This window comes from Colias philodice, chromosome 6 (genome assembly GCF_061535455.1).
Source record: "Colias philodice isolate Cphi_HAF_F1 chromosome 6, ilColPhil1 Martin Lab GWU primary, whole genome shotgun sequence".
NCBI lineage: Eukaryota > Metazoa > Arthropoda > Insecta > Lepidoptera > Pieridae > Colias > Colias philodice.
In genome coordinates, this window is record NC_143091.1 from 7,635,942 (window position 1) to 7,652,930 (window position 16,989).

The window sequence follows — 16,989 nt, forward strand, 5'->3', positions numbered from 1 at the left end:
CCGAACCTCCGCGCACTTTATCGGCCTGGATACCTTGATGGTATCTTCGCCCCACACCTCGCGTAGTCTACCAGCAAGGGCGTCCGCCTCCTTTGCACTTGTAGTGCCCGGTATTTCCAGAATTCTGGCCCCGGTGGCGGCACGCTTAAAGCGCAAGGCGCTAACGCCGATCGCCGCGAGGTCGATATCTTTCCGAGATCTAGCCATCACGGAGGCGTACGTTACACCGCGCTCCTCCGCACCCGGCTGCAGGGTTATGACCACAGCCGAGGACGAGGGAGAGCGGAGTTTAGGGGCCCTTTCACGTGCTTTATCCCCCGCCTTGTTTTTCTTCCTTTTCTTCTTCTCCACCAGAGTCCACCCTTGTTTAGGCGGTTGCTGCTGGGGAGCAGTAGACGTAGACGGGGCAACCTTTTCGGGACGCCGCTCCGCCTTCTTACCTCCCTTTCCTTGATTGGCCTTTGGGGCCGGACCGGTACCCACAGGCTGTGCAACAGCCCGCTTTTCGCCCTGATTTTTATTCGCAGCCTTTGCAGGCGCCCTCTTAGTAGCCTTTGGAGGCGGGAGTTGAGGGAAGTCCTCGGTTAGCCCTTGGCTAACCGCCATCCCCCTAGTCCTATCATCCGCCGCTAGTGGCGGCCTCACGCGCCTTACTGGAGGTAGGCGTTCCTCCAGCACATCCAGCCGGGCGTTTACCATTTCTCCAACCTGCCGCATGATGTTCGCGGTCAGGTCAGAGTCCGTCTGCTGCTGCTGCGTATGATGTGCAGCCCCTAGCGTAGCTTTCATGTCCGCCATCTCCTTGCGGAGGGCCGCAATCTCCCCATGGAGCCTGGTATTGTCGGCCTGAAGCCGCCGTGTCTCTTCGGAGGCGGTGCGCTGCACCAGCAGTGCGACCGCCTCTTGGATCGCCTCCGACGCATCCTTTAGGGTCCGTTTCGACGTCCCCTTCAGGCTTGAGGATTTTGCTTCTATTACAGCAAGGTTCTCCTCAATGCGGCGCCGGAGGGCTGCGGTGGATTCATTTTCGTCTGTCCGTCCGCCGCCAGCTTCTGCTTCCACAGCCTGGGAGCTTCTCAAGACCTGGGTCTCTCGCTCAGTCTCGGGCTTGTCGCCTGCGAGCACAAGAGCTTTTCGTGCGGCGACCAAGTCCGCCAGAGCTCTCCTTGCGGCCGTAGGCCGCGCCACACCTGATGATCGTCCCTTGCCCCTCTTGGCACCCTTCTTGGCCGTGCGCGTTTGTCCCTCTGTGGAGGAGCCCGAGCAGCTCGCTCCAGAAGACCGCTTGCGCTTTGCCCACAATCGGTCCTCTTCGTATGACTGGACCGTCATGAGGCTGTCTACAGACGTTGCCGTAGACAGTCCACTGGGTCCAGCTTTCCTCCCCCTAGTTCTCACACGCTCCGTTTGAGCGCGCGTCCCTACCCCAACATCCGTATCGCTTTGCATAACATCGTTGTAGTCCATTGTCCGTTTGCCAGTGTCGTCATTCGATCCAGTAGCTTTTGGCACCGAGGAGGCCTGGGAACCCACCTCCACAGTGTCTCTGCGTAAGTTTTTGCCCCCCCCAGAATACGTGGGGCAGCCTGAGTTGGACTCAGGGAGGGATTCTCCACCTTTGGTGGTACCCTCCTGGGGTAGTTTATTTTTAAAACTTACCTCCATCATCTCCTCTCTCTCCTCCAGTTTGCAGTACGCCTGCCGGGTTAAACCCGCCAGCCGCTACCTAGGGCTGGGCCCTTTCGGCCCAGCGGCCTCATCGGCCCCAACCCCAGTACTAGGTGATGCTGCGCACATACCATCACCTAGGAGTATTATTTAGCAGCCCTCCGGCCAGTGAGTGAGGCCTCCCGCCCCTCCTCGCTGGTTTTGGTCCGCGCCGGCTGAGTAGCCGGTACCCCCCATATCTGGGGGGCCTGCCCCTATCCGCCACCTGGGGACGCGCCCGATGGGAGACCAGAAACTCCACACGGGGTACTAAGACCCCTGTAGAACCGCCATCCTTGTTACAAATGACTCGAAATTTTGTGTCAGTATCTCCCGGTCTATTAGCATTTAGAATAACTTTTAGAACGTGTCTAAATAGTAGTATTCTAAACATAGCTGAATAATTATATTTGCCTGTTTACTAAATAATTGTTCAATTTGTCTGTGTATTTATGTTAGTGGATAGTATAGAAGGCTTTAATATTACAAGGAAAATCCGTAGAAACATGATCGTATTAACAAATATAATTTGTACTGCTAGTGTTACTTCTCGGTACATAGTAAATGTTCTTCATATTTCAAATAGGAAAGCAATTAAATATCTCAATTTAGTTAAAGCTGAATTTCATCTAATGCATTTCATTTAATTAAGAAGGATGTATACAATTTTTTTTTTGAACTGATAATATTTCTTGCATTGAAATCCACGTTTTACGGTTTAATCTTAATTACAATAAAATTTAAAATTTATTTTCATTCATGCCAAAGTAAACATCACGCACACACATTTCTTATACCCTTCTTCCACCTTAAGTAATTTATTTTCCAATCGATTGCAAAGAGAAGTCTAGTTAAGATAGGTATTTTTACTTTATGGAACGTGGCCAATGCTTGGATGCTGTCATGCGGGCGAGACTACACACTTGCTTAAATTGCTAATTGGATACACAGACAGTATAATCGATCCTGATTATAATACTTCTTTCAAGAAATATAGAGGAAAAATTCTTTAATGGTTTTCAAAGGGAATTATGAGCACCGCTTGTACTTCCGTTGTAGATAATTAAATAAATAAGATATTTAAAATTACTCCAGTGATACTTGGTTACATATTATTTATATTATCCACCAGCATTTTTTAATTTATACTAAAAATACAGAGCGTTAAAAGATTCATAAGATTTCTCAATACCATGTTATTACGCGCAAACTGTTGCTCCCTTTATCAATAACAAGCTTTCAAAAAAAACCCGTATAGTTCCCGTTCCCGTGGGATTTCCGGGATAAAACCAAGTAACCATCTGTATATGTGCTTAATTTCATTGTAATCGGTTCAGTAGTATTTGCGTGAAAGAGTAACAAATACACACATACACATCCTCATAAACTTTCGCATTTATAATATTAGTAGGGTGAGTAGGATATTGAAAACAAAATTTCTTTAAAACGCAACTTCCTTGGAAAGGCTTAGAAATATAATTTGACTATATATAATAAATAAATAAATAAATATTATAGGACATTATTACACAAATCGACCTAGTCCCACAGTAAGCTCAATTAAAGCTTGTGTTGTGGGTACTAGGCGACGATAAATATAATATTTAATAAATACATATATTGATAACACCCAGACCCAAGAACAAATAATTGAGTTCATCACACAAATATTTGACCTGACCGGGGATCGAATCATCGAACCCGGGACCGTCGGCTCAGTAGGCAGTTACTTTACCACTGCGCCAACCGCGTCGTCAAAACTTTAGACTATATAGAGTCTATATTCTTAATATAGAGTCCTAGAGGTGTATATAGAGTTAGGGTAAGGTTTAATGAAGTGTAAAGTATTAAAATAGCAGAATGGATACATGGTCTATGGAACTGACACGTAAATTATTACACCAAGTGGATTCAACTGCAACCTTTTAACATGATTTTCGTTACAAACAATGAAAATTGATCAGTGAAATTTTTGCCTGGAACACGAAATTTCATAAAATAATGAATTTTGTGCGGTCGTCATGATTATATTTTGATTATAATTTTATTTGTAACTTGATTGAACTTGCAGTATCATTGTACCTGCTCTCATGAAAAGCACCTTTTCCACTTTACTTATGATTATATAATTCTATACATATATAATCCTGATCAAGTTCGTACACAATAATAAACTGAAGTAAAAATTTGTTTCCGTAGAGGCCTGCGAGAAAACGTTTTGCCGGTGGGGCGCGGAATGCGTGTCGCTCGGCGACGGGCGGGCGCATTGCGCGTGCCCTACCAGCTGTCCCTCCACCGCGGCTCCCGTGTGCTCGACGGCTGGCCGAACGTACCGCAACCATTGCTTCCTGCGTAAGGAAGCGTGCGAGCGAAGGTTGAACCTACGCGTCAAGCATGAGGGTGAATGTGGTAAGTGTCGTGTCACACAATGGAGTTTGTCAAAAGGTTACAGGTTTACAACTGAACAACGGCTATATAGTTTGACTTTTATTTTCTTTGTTATAACACTTATAACTATTATGGTCAACCAATTCATTGTTTTAATGTTATGTAAGGGCTATTTCTGCGGAAGGGATATTTTATTTGTCTTTATAGATGGATTAAATTAATAGTTTTAGTCGTTTAATAATTTTTAACATTTTTAGTGAAGTTGCTGTGTTGAAGTAAAAACAGGCATAAAAATAAAATTGAAATAAAATTGAAAGAACGCACCTTTTATATTGTTTACGTATAACCGTTGTTCATAAAATATAGGGTAGTTTAAAATCTTTTAATAAACAAATATGTAGTTCCGCAAGACGTTATGTTCGTGTTTTGAATTATTGTTTACTAGCGACCCGGCCCGGCTTCGCACGGGTGCAATGCTGATACTAAATACACTACAGAAAAACTTTTAACGTTGTATATAAAAACAGCGGCCCAGCCGGCCGGTACCGCGACAAACGGTACGTCCCGCAATTTTTAAATCTGTAATATCTTCGAAAATATTCTCTTAAATCATACGGTGTAAAGGGCCATATAGATCTATATTAAATGAACAATGTATTCAAGGTATTTAATTGGTTAAGGATTAATGCTGTATTGGTTAAAATCGCTTCGAAAATTAGCCATTATTTGTCGTAAAAAGTAAATGACAAAAAAAAGTTATTGTGGGTTATCCATAAGAGATAGACATATGCCATCGCGGACTTTTCTGTAGACCTTTTCAATGTGTACAATACTTAGTACATTATTTTGATAAAACTCGTAGGGTTCAGCCTGCGTTTGCAATGTAAGCGGAAAAAAATGTAATTATTTACGACATAACATTAGAAACCTCAAAAATAACAGTACTTCTCCACTATTTGTTATTATACATATAAACCTTCCTCTTGAATCACTCTATCTATTAAAAAAAACCGCATCGAAATCCGTTGCGTAGTTTCAAAGATTTAAGCGTACAAAGGGACATAGGGACATAGGGAAATAGGGACAGAGAATGCGACTTTGTTTTATACTATGTAGTGACATATCTTTGTTTATAAAACAAACGCGGATCATTCATATACATATTTCACTTCAACCAGAAGCCGGTGAGCCGTGCAGCTCTGTCACCTGTCAGAACGGAGCCCGCTGCGTGGTCACCTACGGGCAGGCGGAGTGCCGCTGTCCCCGCAACTGCCAGAGGCGGAAAGTCGTGTGCGGTACCGACGGCAAGGAGTACCCCTCCGCGTGTCATCTCGATAAGCACGCTTGCGAGAACCAGCTCAATATTACCGTGAAATATCACGGGAAATGCGGTAAGGATCGCTGTTAAGCGATGTATTTGTTATGTAAGGGAATTTCAAAACTAAACTTTATTGTAGAGCAAAAAAAGAGTGTGATGATAAGGTTGTGTATCTTAAGTCTTATAAAGTACATTTTTATTGGCGGTAAAATCAAATATTGAGAGCTGAGGGATATATTGTGGTATCAATGGCTTTAGAATATTAGGATGTACGAGTATTTCTATGATGAGGGTTGAACGTCTATGAGAACCATTGACGCTTTATACTTCGCTCTTTATGCCATTTCATTAAAAAGTAAGTTAGGAATTCTAAGCAGTTCCTTTATCAAGAGCCGTAATTCAATCTTTTATATATTTAATTCTATAAAGTACGTTTGGTGTACCCTTTTCACAAAATTGTCCCGGAGCATTCGATCTGAACTAAATTTGTACGAAGCCAAATGCCCGCACATTCCGACGTCCTTTGTAAGATTTGCTGTTTACTTTACTAGCTCGCTTTTGTATTTACATTAAATTATTGTTCGCCTCGGACTGTGAAGTTTCAGACGTGAATTCATATGTTTGGACATAATCTTGGTGACCGTATTGACTGGCTTACAATGAGTACGGGAACTCATTGTAGAATGTTTTCGTTTATTAGCAATGCTTTATTATCAGAATTCATTAATTATTATTATTATTAAAGCATAATAATCATTCGGATAGAGAAACACTATTGTGATTAATCACAAATACTGTACTATATTTCTAATCTAATGACATACAAATAAGAGCATTGGTTTAATTTGTCACTGTCGATACCATACACTATTGTTGTACACGCTTTTTCCACACTCAAACATACTGTATATAATGCATACGAGTATAATAATTATTTTAGTCATTTGGAAGTTTTATTTATATATTGCACATTGTAAATGGTAACTGTATAGTAAAGTGCATTTTAAATTATTTTGCGATGAGAAATTTTAAAACGTAACAATCAAAATGGTGTGTGGAATAAACATGTTTATTTATTTATTTATTTATTTATTTATTTTATTTTATTTAAGCAATTAGATGACAGGGATCCATTAATGTTAGTACGTTGTAGTAGTTTAAATCAGTGTGAAAATGTCCCGTTAAACGTGTTGTATGTTAACGGTTCATCAGCGTCGTTTTGGACATGTAGTATGAAAACATAAATCTGCATGAATTATAGCAAAGCCTATTTTCAGATCCATGTTTGGAACATGAATGCGCGGACGGCAGCGTCTGTCAGCTGAACGAAGTTCGAGCTGCCGTGTGTCGTTGTGGACCTCCATGTGACCTCATTGTTCGACCTGGTTCTGCTGTCTGTGGATCCGACTACAAGGATTATATCAGCGAATGTGCTCTACGGCTGGAAGCGTGTCGAACGAGACAACAACTGTCCATAGCGTATAGAGGAGAATGTGCTTCAGGTACGTGAGTGATAAAAGTCTATGATATGTCTGAATACACCCTTTATGAGACTTTATCGATATATGGGTTATATTAAATTTGTTTTTAGCACCGAATGTTATAATTTACTTTGGCATTTAAATCAATGTTACTGTTCGAGTTTATTTGATAAATATGACTGTTTTCGATAAGTGAACAAAACTTCTTGGAAATTGAAATTGTTGAATGACTTATCTCAATTATCGCTAGAGCTTATCCAAGACCAACATCAAATACAATTAAAGTATTTATTTTAACGCGAAAACTGTCTTAACTGAATGGAATTCTTGAAAGCGAGATCCTTAACGAGAATGTTGTGGTTTTACAAATATTCACCTCAGTGTCTCGCTGTCTAATCTATAATTAAATCTTTCTTCGTAAATGCAAATATCCACTGTTTATTGAGGCTCTATTTGGAAGACATTTTGTTCTAAAGAACGTAATTGGACACGAGCATTGAAGCGTAGACCTCCCAAAAGGAATCGTGACAGCAAAAATATAATTCAATTTTCTGGAGTTATTAACTCAATATTTGAAGGGCTGTTGGCTTATATCAGCCTTTTCATCCATATATAATTGATACCACTTTGTGAGATTAAAAGAAGCTTTTTTTCTATCTATTGGGCGTGTGTGGTTGTTGAGTTTTATTAAATGTTGCACAAAACAATGATTTTTCAGGTGAAAATGTTAAGTTTTCAAAATGCTATTACTTAAGGGACGTGAAATTCTGCCATTCCATTCCATATTGTTCCACAGGACCTAATATCAAATTTCCTAATTATCGTATTATTCATACAGCACAACATCCCTGCGAATCGGTGAAGTGTGGTGTGCGTGAGTTATGCACGTTGGACGTACACGGTGTAGCTGTGTGTGGGTGCGGTCCAGACTGCGAGGAGGTGATGAGGCCGGTCTGCGGGACCGATGGCCGGACCTATGATAACCCGTGTCTGCTTGACCGCGCCGCTTGTCTGGAGAACAGGGACATACGTGTTGCGTATATGGGCGCTTGCGGTAAGTTTTGATTGGGAAGTGATGTGAAAATTATTCATCGACTTATATTAAGATTTTTGACCAGACCTTTGATTTTTCTTTATGGAAGAGAATAGATAATAATTGATTATTTTTTATTTAGCATTAAAATAATTGTGTTTATCAAACTTTACGTTTTGTCACACATTACCGCCGGAACAAAAGGGGTAATGCACACTTTTTATTCAGACGGGTTTGCAAAGCACAAATAAATGAATGAATTTAAAATTAAAAACTGTCATGATGGTTTTGCTGTGGTTTTGCGCTGCTAACACATCGAATCATTCCTTACTCCTATTCCTATACAAATATAAGTATCTCATTTCTAACCAGATTCTCATTAAACACACTTCTTAGTATATACAATTTTTAATGACTAGTGTTCTTCTAGGTATCGAAAATCCCTGCGCACTAGCAACATGTCCCTGGGGCGGCGCGTGCATCGCCCGCGGCGGGTCCGCGCAATGCTCCTGCCCTGTGTGCGACTCCAGCCTCGCGCCCGTGTGTGCGTCTGACCACAACACGTATGGAAGCGAGTGCAAGATGCGCATGCATGCTTGTCAAGCCGGCATGGGCGAGCATGACCTGAAAGTGCTGTATAATGGAACGTGCTGTAAGTAATTTCGATAAATTGAAGTAGATTATTACATTATGTGTATTTATTTAACGGATTATTTGTAAGCATATAATTTTGAAATAAAGTGACAGACCGATGTAAAAGCTCATAATTAAAATAACAATATAAGAAAAATAATAACATTTTCAGTAAAACCTAAAATTCGACTTTGACTAAAATTCAGTAGTTCTAATTTTCTCTAGACTTATTAAATTCTCCACAATTATTCTAAAAACCAATATGGTTTAATATTTATCATCCACTGATTGCAAAATTATCTTGATTCAAAAGAGTTCAATGCCACGAGCTTAGATGAATATCAAAATAATTTGGAAAATCCAAAAGTGCACGCCTCATAATTTTTTTTTAATAAATATTTATTAATTATTATTTTTGTTTATTTAATAACAATTAAACCACATCGAATCAGACCCTGAAAAATGAAAGGGTTCTATTCCTGAGCATACTCAAGCGTAAGAGAAAAAAAAGACTCGATTAGTAAAGTATTTCGGTCGCTATCGTGTTAACAAGAAAAAGGATCCGCACATACAGACACACGGACGTCCAAGACAGAACTTTTTTAAACTGTTTTTTAACTAGTTTAAATAACAAAAATGACATCAAAAATATCATGAACGTTAAAAATAGTGTTTTTTCTTAATATGTGTGTGTATGTATTATCTTACAAGTGCAATGTATGATACATAAAGACATTTTAAGTTTGAAAAATCAGATGTTTTGCGCGAAGTGACAGTAGTACCCACCTCAACGCTTCGCTTATGAGGCGTGCAATAACTTTGAAATTTCATTTAAAACTAAACGAACTTAGATTAAAGCATAAATTGATTGAATACTATCTAGTTAATACTGGCAGTCTGTGCTTTTATTTTAATTGAACGGCAAATATTTTCCACGTTATTTTGCAAGTACTCCGATGAATTTTAAAAGCCCGTGCTATGAATCCTCCATAAATCTATAAACAGCAATATAAAAGCTTGATAACGATTTAAATGACTCGATTTCCTCATCGTGGTATTTAACGGGAGTAAAATATTTTCTTTACCCATTCGGGTTTAAGCCCCGCCTGCCCGCGGTGAATTTAAAAGTAAAGATGAAATCAATTATAAAATTCCCTCGCAAGAAAAATCGTTATCAATTTCCCGTGATGAAAGTCTTCGTCTTTTATAAAGTTGTCAATAAAAGGCGCACAAGATTCCTTTGGCGTAAAAATACTTTTATAAAGAGAGAGCTTGTTTTTTAATATCGGCAAGATCTATCTACCTTTCTATGGAATATTATACTTCAATCTTGCATAATGAGTTTCCGATCCATATTATTACTATCAGCTACATAATAAAATCAATTTGTAAGTCTCATTTATTACGTGATTCATTATATTGTTTGTATGCTAAGAAAGGATTTTGTTAATAATGAGCAAAGTGACTGAGGGATTGACTTAAATTATTTACTTAGCGAGCTCGTCTAGGTTACACAAATAAGACATGATTACCTCAATCATGCATAATAATTTTCGATGTATATAGTAGGTATCAGCTTAATAATAAAAGCAATTTGTGAGTTTCATTTACTACATGGTGCATCATTTTGTCCGTAGGTGAGAGGATTTCTTTTGTATTAAGCATCACTACATAGTATAAAACAAAGTCGCATTCTCTGTCCCTATGTCCCTTTGTATGCTTAAATCTTTAAAACTACGCAAAGGATTTTGATGTGGTTTTTTTGAATAGATAGAGTGATTCAAGAGGAAGGTTTTAGTATATAATTTATTAGGTTTTAGACAAAGCGGGTGAAGCCGCGGGTGGTAAGTTAGTATAGGATATAGGATTAAGCATATAGGATTAAGCCTATCTAAGTATTTGACGAATTCAAAGACACACAAAACAAACCCTTATATCGAATTCAATTGCCAATTTATTTTACATAGAGGGTCCGTTGATTAGTAGCGCGAAATCCATCAGCTTCTGTGCTCATTGAAATGACAATTAGAGATTAAAACAGATCCAGTGAATAATGGAAAGACACGGATTAATGGGCGGAGACAAAGGATTAATTTTACACAATCTTATTGGTTATTGAATCAATATTGGACGACGCTATCCTGTAATAGCTTTCATATTTTAATGAAATCTCTTTCAGAGAGTTACTCTTAGCTACTTTGAAAGTGACGTTCGAAGACGTTCGGTAATCAGAATATTGATATTTGATCGTTAATAGACTTTCAAGTTAGATTTCACTGCGATATCGTTAGGATTTATCTTTTCTGCAACTTTTAGCAGGGATAGGATTATAATAAGCTGATATCTACCATCTTCTTTGTTGGCATTTCAAACTATCGTAAACTAAAGGCTTTGTTTATTGAACAATATTATCTTTGTGAAGAAATTCAAATTATCAAATCATTATCGAGATAAACTTTCGTATATTAGTAATGCTTTACAATACTTTGCTCTACCTCTATAATTTACTATTATTACACGCATTACTTTTCTTCCAAAGCATCTGTAGACATTCTTACTCCCGTTATAACACGATTTAGGCATCCATAATACTTTTTGTGCAGTAACATGTGCGGACATCGTATGCCAAGGAGGGGGGAGCTGCGAGGTGGGCGATTCCGGCCGGCCTGTATGCCGATGTAACCACAACTGTACGGAGGCTCAGGTAAACTTTTTACGGTCCATTTTTTCGGCTTTGTTGTGTATTTTTCGATCCATGGATGTATGGCCTGTATCTACATATAGGTAAATATTGGGTTTGTATGGTAAAAGAGTGGATGGTATGGCTTTTGGTGTTTGTGATTCTTGGCCTTGTTGTAAACAAGAAATAATGTCTATGTACTAATCCAGTGAATGTAAGAAATTACATTCAAATTTAAGTAAATAATTATTGTTAAAAAGTAAAGTATAGGCGCTTTGATGAGGTCAGTAACCTACAACATAATTATATTTTCCATCGTATGAAAAATGAATATTATCTACCTACTCAAATAATGATTTTATAGGACTCTATAATTCGGGGCATGACAATTATGGAACAATTAAATGTATATTTTACCATTTTAGAGTTAGTTTAGATGTTGTTAAATAATTTATATCGAACTTAATATAATAACTTTGATCTAAATACATTCAAATATCAATTTTAAAATTTGCATCAAAATTAAGGCTTTCATCGGAAGGAAATATCCAAACCACCAATTTACTGATAGACATTTTACATGACATTTATTACGGCATTGCGTGACGATGTTTCCTAATAGACAAATTGTGAGACAAATATATACGGGGTTCATTTGTAGGATTGATTATATTGTTTACTATTTTACGTAGAATAAATATAAATAAGCAATTTTTATGTAAGAAAAAATGCGTAAAAGAAAAACACACTCTTATACATGTTCATAGGTGATATGTTTTTATATTTAAGCTTCTATTCCTATACCTCTATATAAATACATAATGTAATCCACACTAATGTATGTCAATATTTTTACATGAAGTGTATGATTTGTGAGATTTGTTTCTTGTTAGCTGATTTGAGATTCATTCCTTGAAAATGACCTGAAACAATCTTAAAAATAGGTATTTAATTTTATCAAAAGAAGTAAAATGTTATTTATATTTTCACAAGCAATTTCTATAGTGATTCTATTCTTGCACAGCGCTAGCCGTACAAAAACTATCGATTATTGTAATCTCGCGTGCCTTATAAAACTAAATATACGTGGTGGGAAGTTTATAGGTTCATTATCTATTAAATAATCGACCTACAAAATTTGCTGTTTCCTTTATACACTTATTTCTATTGTGGTTAATAGGGTATTATAGCACAATATTTCAGTAGGTTGAATTTTATGGACTTATTAAGTTTTTGTGACCCTATAAGCTTACTCCAGTTTTCTATTATGTTATACATAGTTATAAGTAAGTAATACTTTAACACATAATATATTAAAATTTTGTTTTATATGTGAAATTGAAAAATAAGAATCTAATTACAAACATAAACAAAAAAAAGCTGAAGAATCATTGCTTTAATAAGGCTTTAACTATTTTAAGTTTAGAAAAATTTCTACAGTATACAGTATATGCAATATGCATTCAATAATTTCCTTACCTTATTGCGTTTTTCTTATTTAACAATACAATCTTTCCGCTCTCTATTCACGTCATAGTTGTAAAGCTCAACAAAGCTTCTTAAATGGACTTACCTTATAGTTCCAAGCTAATATTTGACGAGTTGGCGAACAAAGCGCCTTTTATTTGATAGAAATAGGAACAATAAAGCCACAATTTATCTTTGGCGCCAGGAATCGGATGTTGTATGCGGAACGGATGGACAAACGTACCCGTCGCAGTGTGAGCTGGACTCGACGGCGTGTCACGATCAGAGCGCCCTGCGGCTGGCTTATAACGGAGGTTGCGGTGAGTTCTAGCTTCTAATTAATTTATTTAATGAGAGTCTAAATTGACCAGACTATAATGAGAATAACCGCATTATAGACTGGTCAATTTGGATATTTGACTACAAAAATTCACCCCCCGCACAAAGAAGTAATTTTTTCCTAAGAGCCACTGTTTCTGAGACGTAACGATTCATTAAGTGGGAATAACTATTTCCAAATTAAAATTGAACAAATAGAACTATATTTGTTACAATATGCACATGTTTCCAAGCCATCTTCGAGATAGCGTGTCCGTAAAACGTTTTAAGACTGTTTTGTTCTCTTGCATGTATAACTTGTAGTGGTCAGACCGTAGAGTGCTCCAATGTTGAATTTATTAACTCGTTCTTATTTTTTTGGTATTTTTCTAATTTGACCAGGCTCTAGTGATATAAACACATACATGAAAGAAGCGCATGCTCTAAGGATCGAGCTAAACTCGTCGACGATGTTCATACATCCTGTCTTGGCAATGACTGATTGTTTTACTGTTATATCACCACTAGATTTCAGCCCGCGGCTTCGCCCGCGTTTTCAAAGGAAAACCCGCATAGTTCCCGTTCCCGTGGGATTTCCGGGATAAAACCTATCCTATGTGTTAATCCAAGTTACCCTCTATATGTGTGCTAAATTTCATTGTAATCGGTTCAGTAGTTTTTACGTGAAAGAGTAACAAACATCCATACATCCATACATCCATACATCCATACATCCATACATCCTTACAAACTTTCGCCTTTATAATTGTATTAAGATTAAGATTAAGATTAAGATAAGATTAAGATAAGATTAAGATTAAGATAATTCAGTTTGCGTCTAAATTATTGTTATACACAATGAATTTACTGAGGAAAATGTAGTAATTGAAATCAGTATCGGCTTATATATTCTCAACTCTGAATACGTTGATGCAGGTCTACTCAATTTTTAATACTATTCGTCTGTAGATACAAATGGACGACATGTATAAATTATTACCGTAAGGTGATCTATATTAAATTTCAATCTACATGACGGTAATGTTGAAATAAATTAATAATTCAATAATACGCATTGTAGGTATTAGGTTCATACAAGAATTGTTTATGTATTTTGAAATGAATTTATACGATATGTACCTATATTGGAATATGCTGAGCATATATTTGAACATTATTATTGAAAGAATTTCGTATCTATGCTTGTATGAATTTTGGGAAAGACTGTAACAGTGTAACATACCTACAAATTACACAAATTTTACCTGAGGAAGCCTGATTAAGCTTAGATAGCTGAATTAAGGCTGAATTATTATCTCTCAAATACAAAAAAAATCGCTTTTATGTAAAACATTGAAATCTTGTGATAATTATTCGCAGAACGAATAAGCTAATAGTAAACAATGGATAAGTTGTATTATGTAAGCGAAATTTGTAAGAAGATAAACTAAACTATCGTTTCAGTAGCTTTAGTTCAAAAGAAAAATAAGTACCTATGAAATCATTTCCTTTATACTATAAAACTATCCCCATCAAAGGCTATCACGTCGGAGCATTGTAATGATGTAATCTCAGATAAGCAATTCAGCTATTCACGTCAAACTAGAGCCAATAATGTACGCTCGGTTACACTTCGACTGTATAGAACGCCGGTAAATCCTAATAATAATAATACATGGGCCATAATGCTATTGCTGATGGAAATTATGCCTGTACTATTGAAATGTATTGATTTATTGTTTGGCTTACCTTCTATGTTGATTCATGCAACGTTTGTTATGAATTGACAGTCCCTACCCACGTTTACTTTAATTATTTTACTCATTCGCAAGAAAGGTAAATAATAAATATGTAATACAATTTTATTTCCTAAGTAATATTCTTGAATTTTCTTTCCTCAGTTGTCAATTTACGTTTAAAAGTCAACGATGTCTTACGTATTGAAAATAATAGTCAATTATACTGAAATTAAAGCCAACCTGTAATTACTTTCTGGTAGGAAGTGTAGGCCTTTTTTAATATACAATAGGTAGTTCATACATGAGTGGTACTAGAAATGATTTTAAGAGCACAATACAGCTTTGCGTCTGGTATATCGTCGTTAATCTCTAATTGTTGGAAAAAATGGCTCGGAAAAACTCAATGGCGTAATTAATTAAGGCCTTACTTTTATTTCTTTTACGCTGAGAATAATTTAAAAAGAAAACATTAAGTTATTTCATTTATTATTTGATATTTAGTCAGCAATTATTCATTTGAATCGTTTTAAGATAATGACATATTTTGTTACCGCATATCAATTGATGAGAAATAATACTTATTAAAACTCAATTAATATACTAGAATACTTGTACATGTTAATTTCTCTACACGTTTATTACAAGCAAAGAAAATTAAACTACAGAGGCATTTAGGAACAACACGAAATTAAAGTGTCGTTACATGTATCAATTAGGGTAATTTTCCGTCATTATTTATCAATTAAAGCCATTTAATGTTTTCAATATGGTAAATTATATACTGTGTACTAAATTTCACTATAATTTCTTTGTAAGGTTTTTTTTATTATTGGCTATTGTAATTTTTGTATTTAAGTAAATGTAAGCAGCATAAAAGGTACTGTTTTGAATAAAACAATATCGTGAGCATCCAACCTAATGTTGAAGTGATCTGGGTCCTCAGACGGAATTTCGAAACTTTTTAATTACCCGAAATACTTCTGAAATCTTTTTCCTCTTCAGAGATGCAAAACAAGTAATTTTTAATTCTTGGCAATATTTTTCGCGGCGCGGTAATCGACCGCTTTCACAAGGATTCATTTTGCACGAAAGTAGCAAACAATCGTTATTAAATTTTCACGGTCTCTTCCCCCATTCCTCATTCCGGAAAACAGAAAATCTAAACATGTCTGGGGTAAGAATGGAAACAATATAACGAGGAAAACGCTGTTACATCCCGCTTTTTATAGTAATTGTGTAGTGTTGCTTATGGAACGTTTTTTTCTCTTTTAATAGCGCTTTGTGAGGGGGTTCAGTGCTCTTTTGGGGCGCATTGCATAGCAGGGGAGTGTGTTTGTCCAACTGATTGCACGGGGGCCCCTCACGAGCCCGTATGCGGGAGCACCATGCAGACTTATTCCAATGAATGTGAACTACAAAAAGCTGCGTGTGGGGTACCACCACCTACAAAACTGCATGTCATCTTCTATGGCGATTGCAAAGATCGACTCGCCGTGGTACCACCAATAGCTATGAGTAAGTAAACTTTTAAAATACTGACCTACTTATCGCAATAACTAATATCTAAATTACTAACAACATAACTAATACCTTCCCTACATAGCAAAAACTTTACGTAAACACAATATTTACTATCGGATCGCCATCAACCTCGGTTGTTAGCAGTAATTCCAATAAAGCGATCCGCCCGCCGTCCTAGATCAATTAACTAACTTTCCGCTTTATCGCTTGACTAACACGCAAATATTTGCATTATATGGCTAGCTACGACCGCGATGACTACGACTGAAGCTGAACAAGACTCTACGGATTCTCTGGGAGCGACGGAGTTGGGTGGCACGACTAGTTCGACAGCTTGCAGAGACATCCGTTGTGATTTCGATGCCAGCTGCGAGATTGGTCTCGATGGCTATCCGCGTTGTTCCTGCCTTTTCGAATGTCCGACTGAGGATGAATATTTTCCGGTCTGTGCCTCCGATTTTCGGCTTTATCCAAGTTTGTGTGCGATGCGGAAAGAGGGCTGCCAGAAACAATTAGAACTAAGATTGCGACCGTTGGATTTATGTAAAGGTTTGGATTAATTATTGCTACGTTATATTTTATTTATAACTCATATTATTAACTGTACTAATACGATACTAACGCAAAACTTTTTCAACACTATTAGATAGGTAGTATAATTTAAGGAAATAATATTCAAAATCAAAATATGAAATTAATTTAAA

At 37.1% G+C, this 16,989-nt stretch overlaps 1 protein-coding gene across 2 annotated transcripts in view; it reads left to right on the forward strand.

Moving 5' to 3' along the window:
* The window catches only part of LOC149487836 (agrin-like), a 136,583-nt gene that overhangs the window by 104,517 nt on the left and 15,077 nt on the right, over positions 1-16,989 (forward strand). The window contains exons 4-12 of one of the 2 annotated variants that reach the window (XM_089696510.1): positions 3,907-4,116; positions 5,274-5,486; positions 6,691-6,915; positions 7,733-7,948; positions 8,358-8,579; positions 11,164-11,264; positions 12,913-13,027; positions 16,040-16,279; positions 16,529-16,834. In XM_089696510.1, coding sequence (XP_089552636.1) covers positions 3,907-4,116; positions 5,274-5,486; positions 6,691-6,915; positions 7,733-7,948; positions 8,358-8,579; positions 11,164-11,264; positions 12,913-13,027; positions 16,040-16,279; positions 16,529-16,834 — 1,848 coding nt within the window. The remainder of the gene's footprint in view (positions 1-3,906; positions 4,117-5,273; positions 5,487-6,690; positions 6,916-7,732; positions 7,949-8,357; positions 8,580-11,163; positions 11,265-12,912; positions 13,028-16,039; positions 16,280-16,528; positions 16,835-16,989) is intronic. The other variant, XM_089696509.1, reaches the window with a different exon arrangement.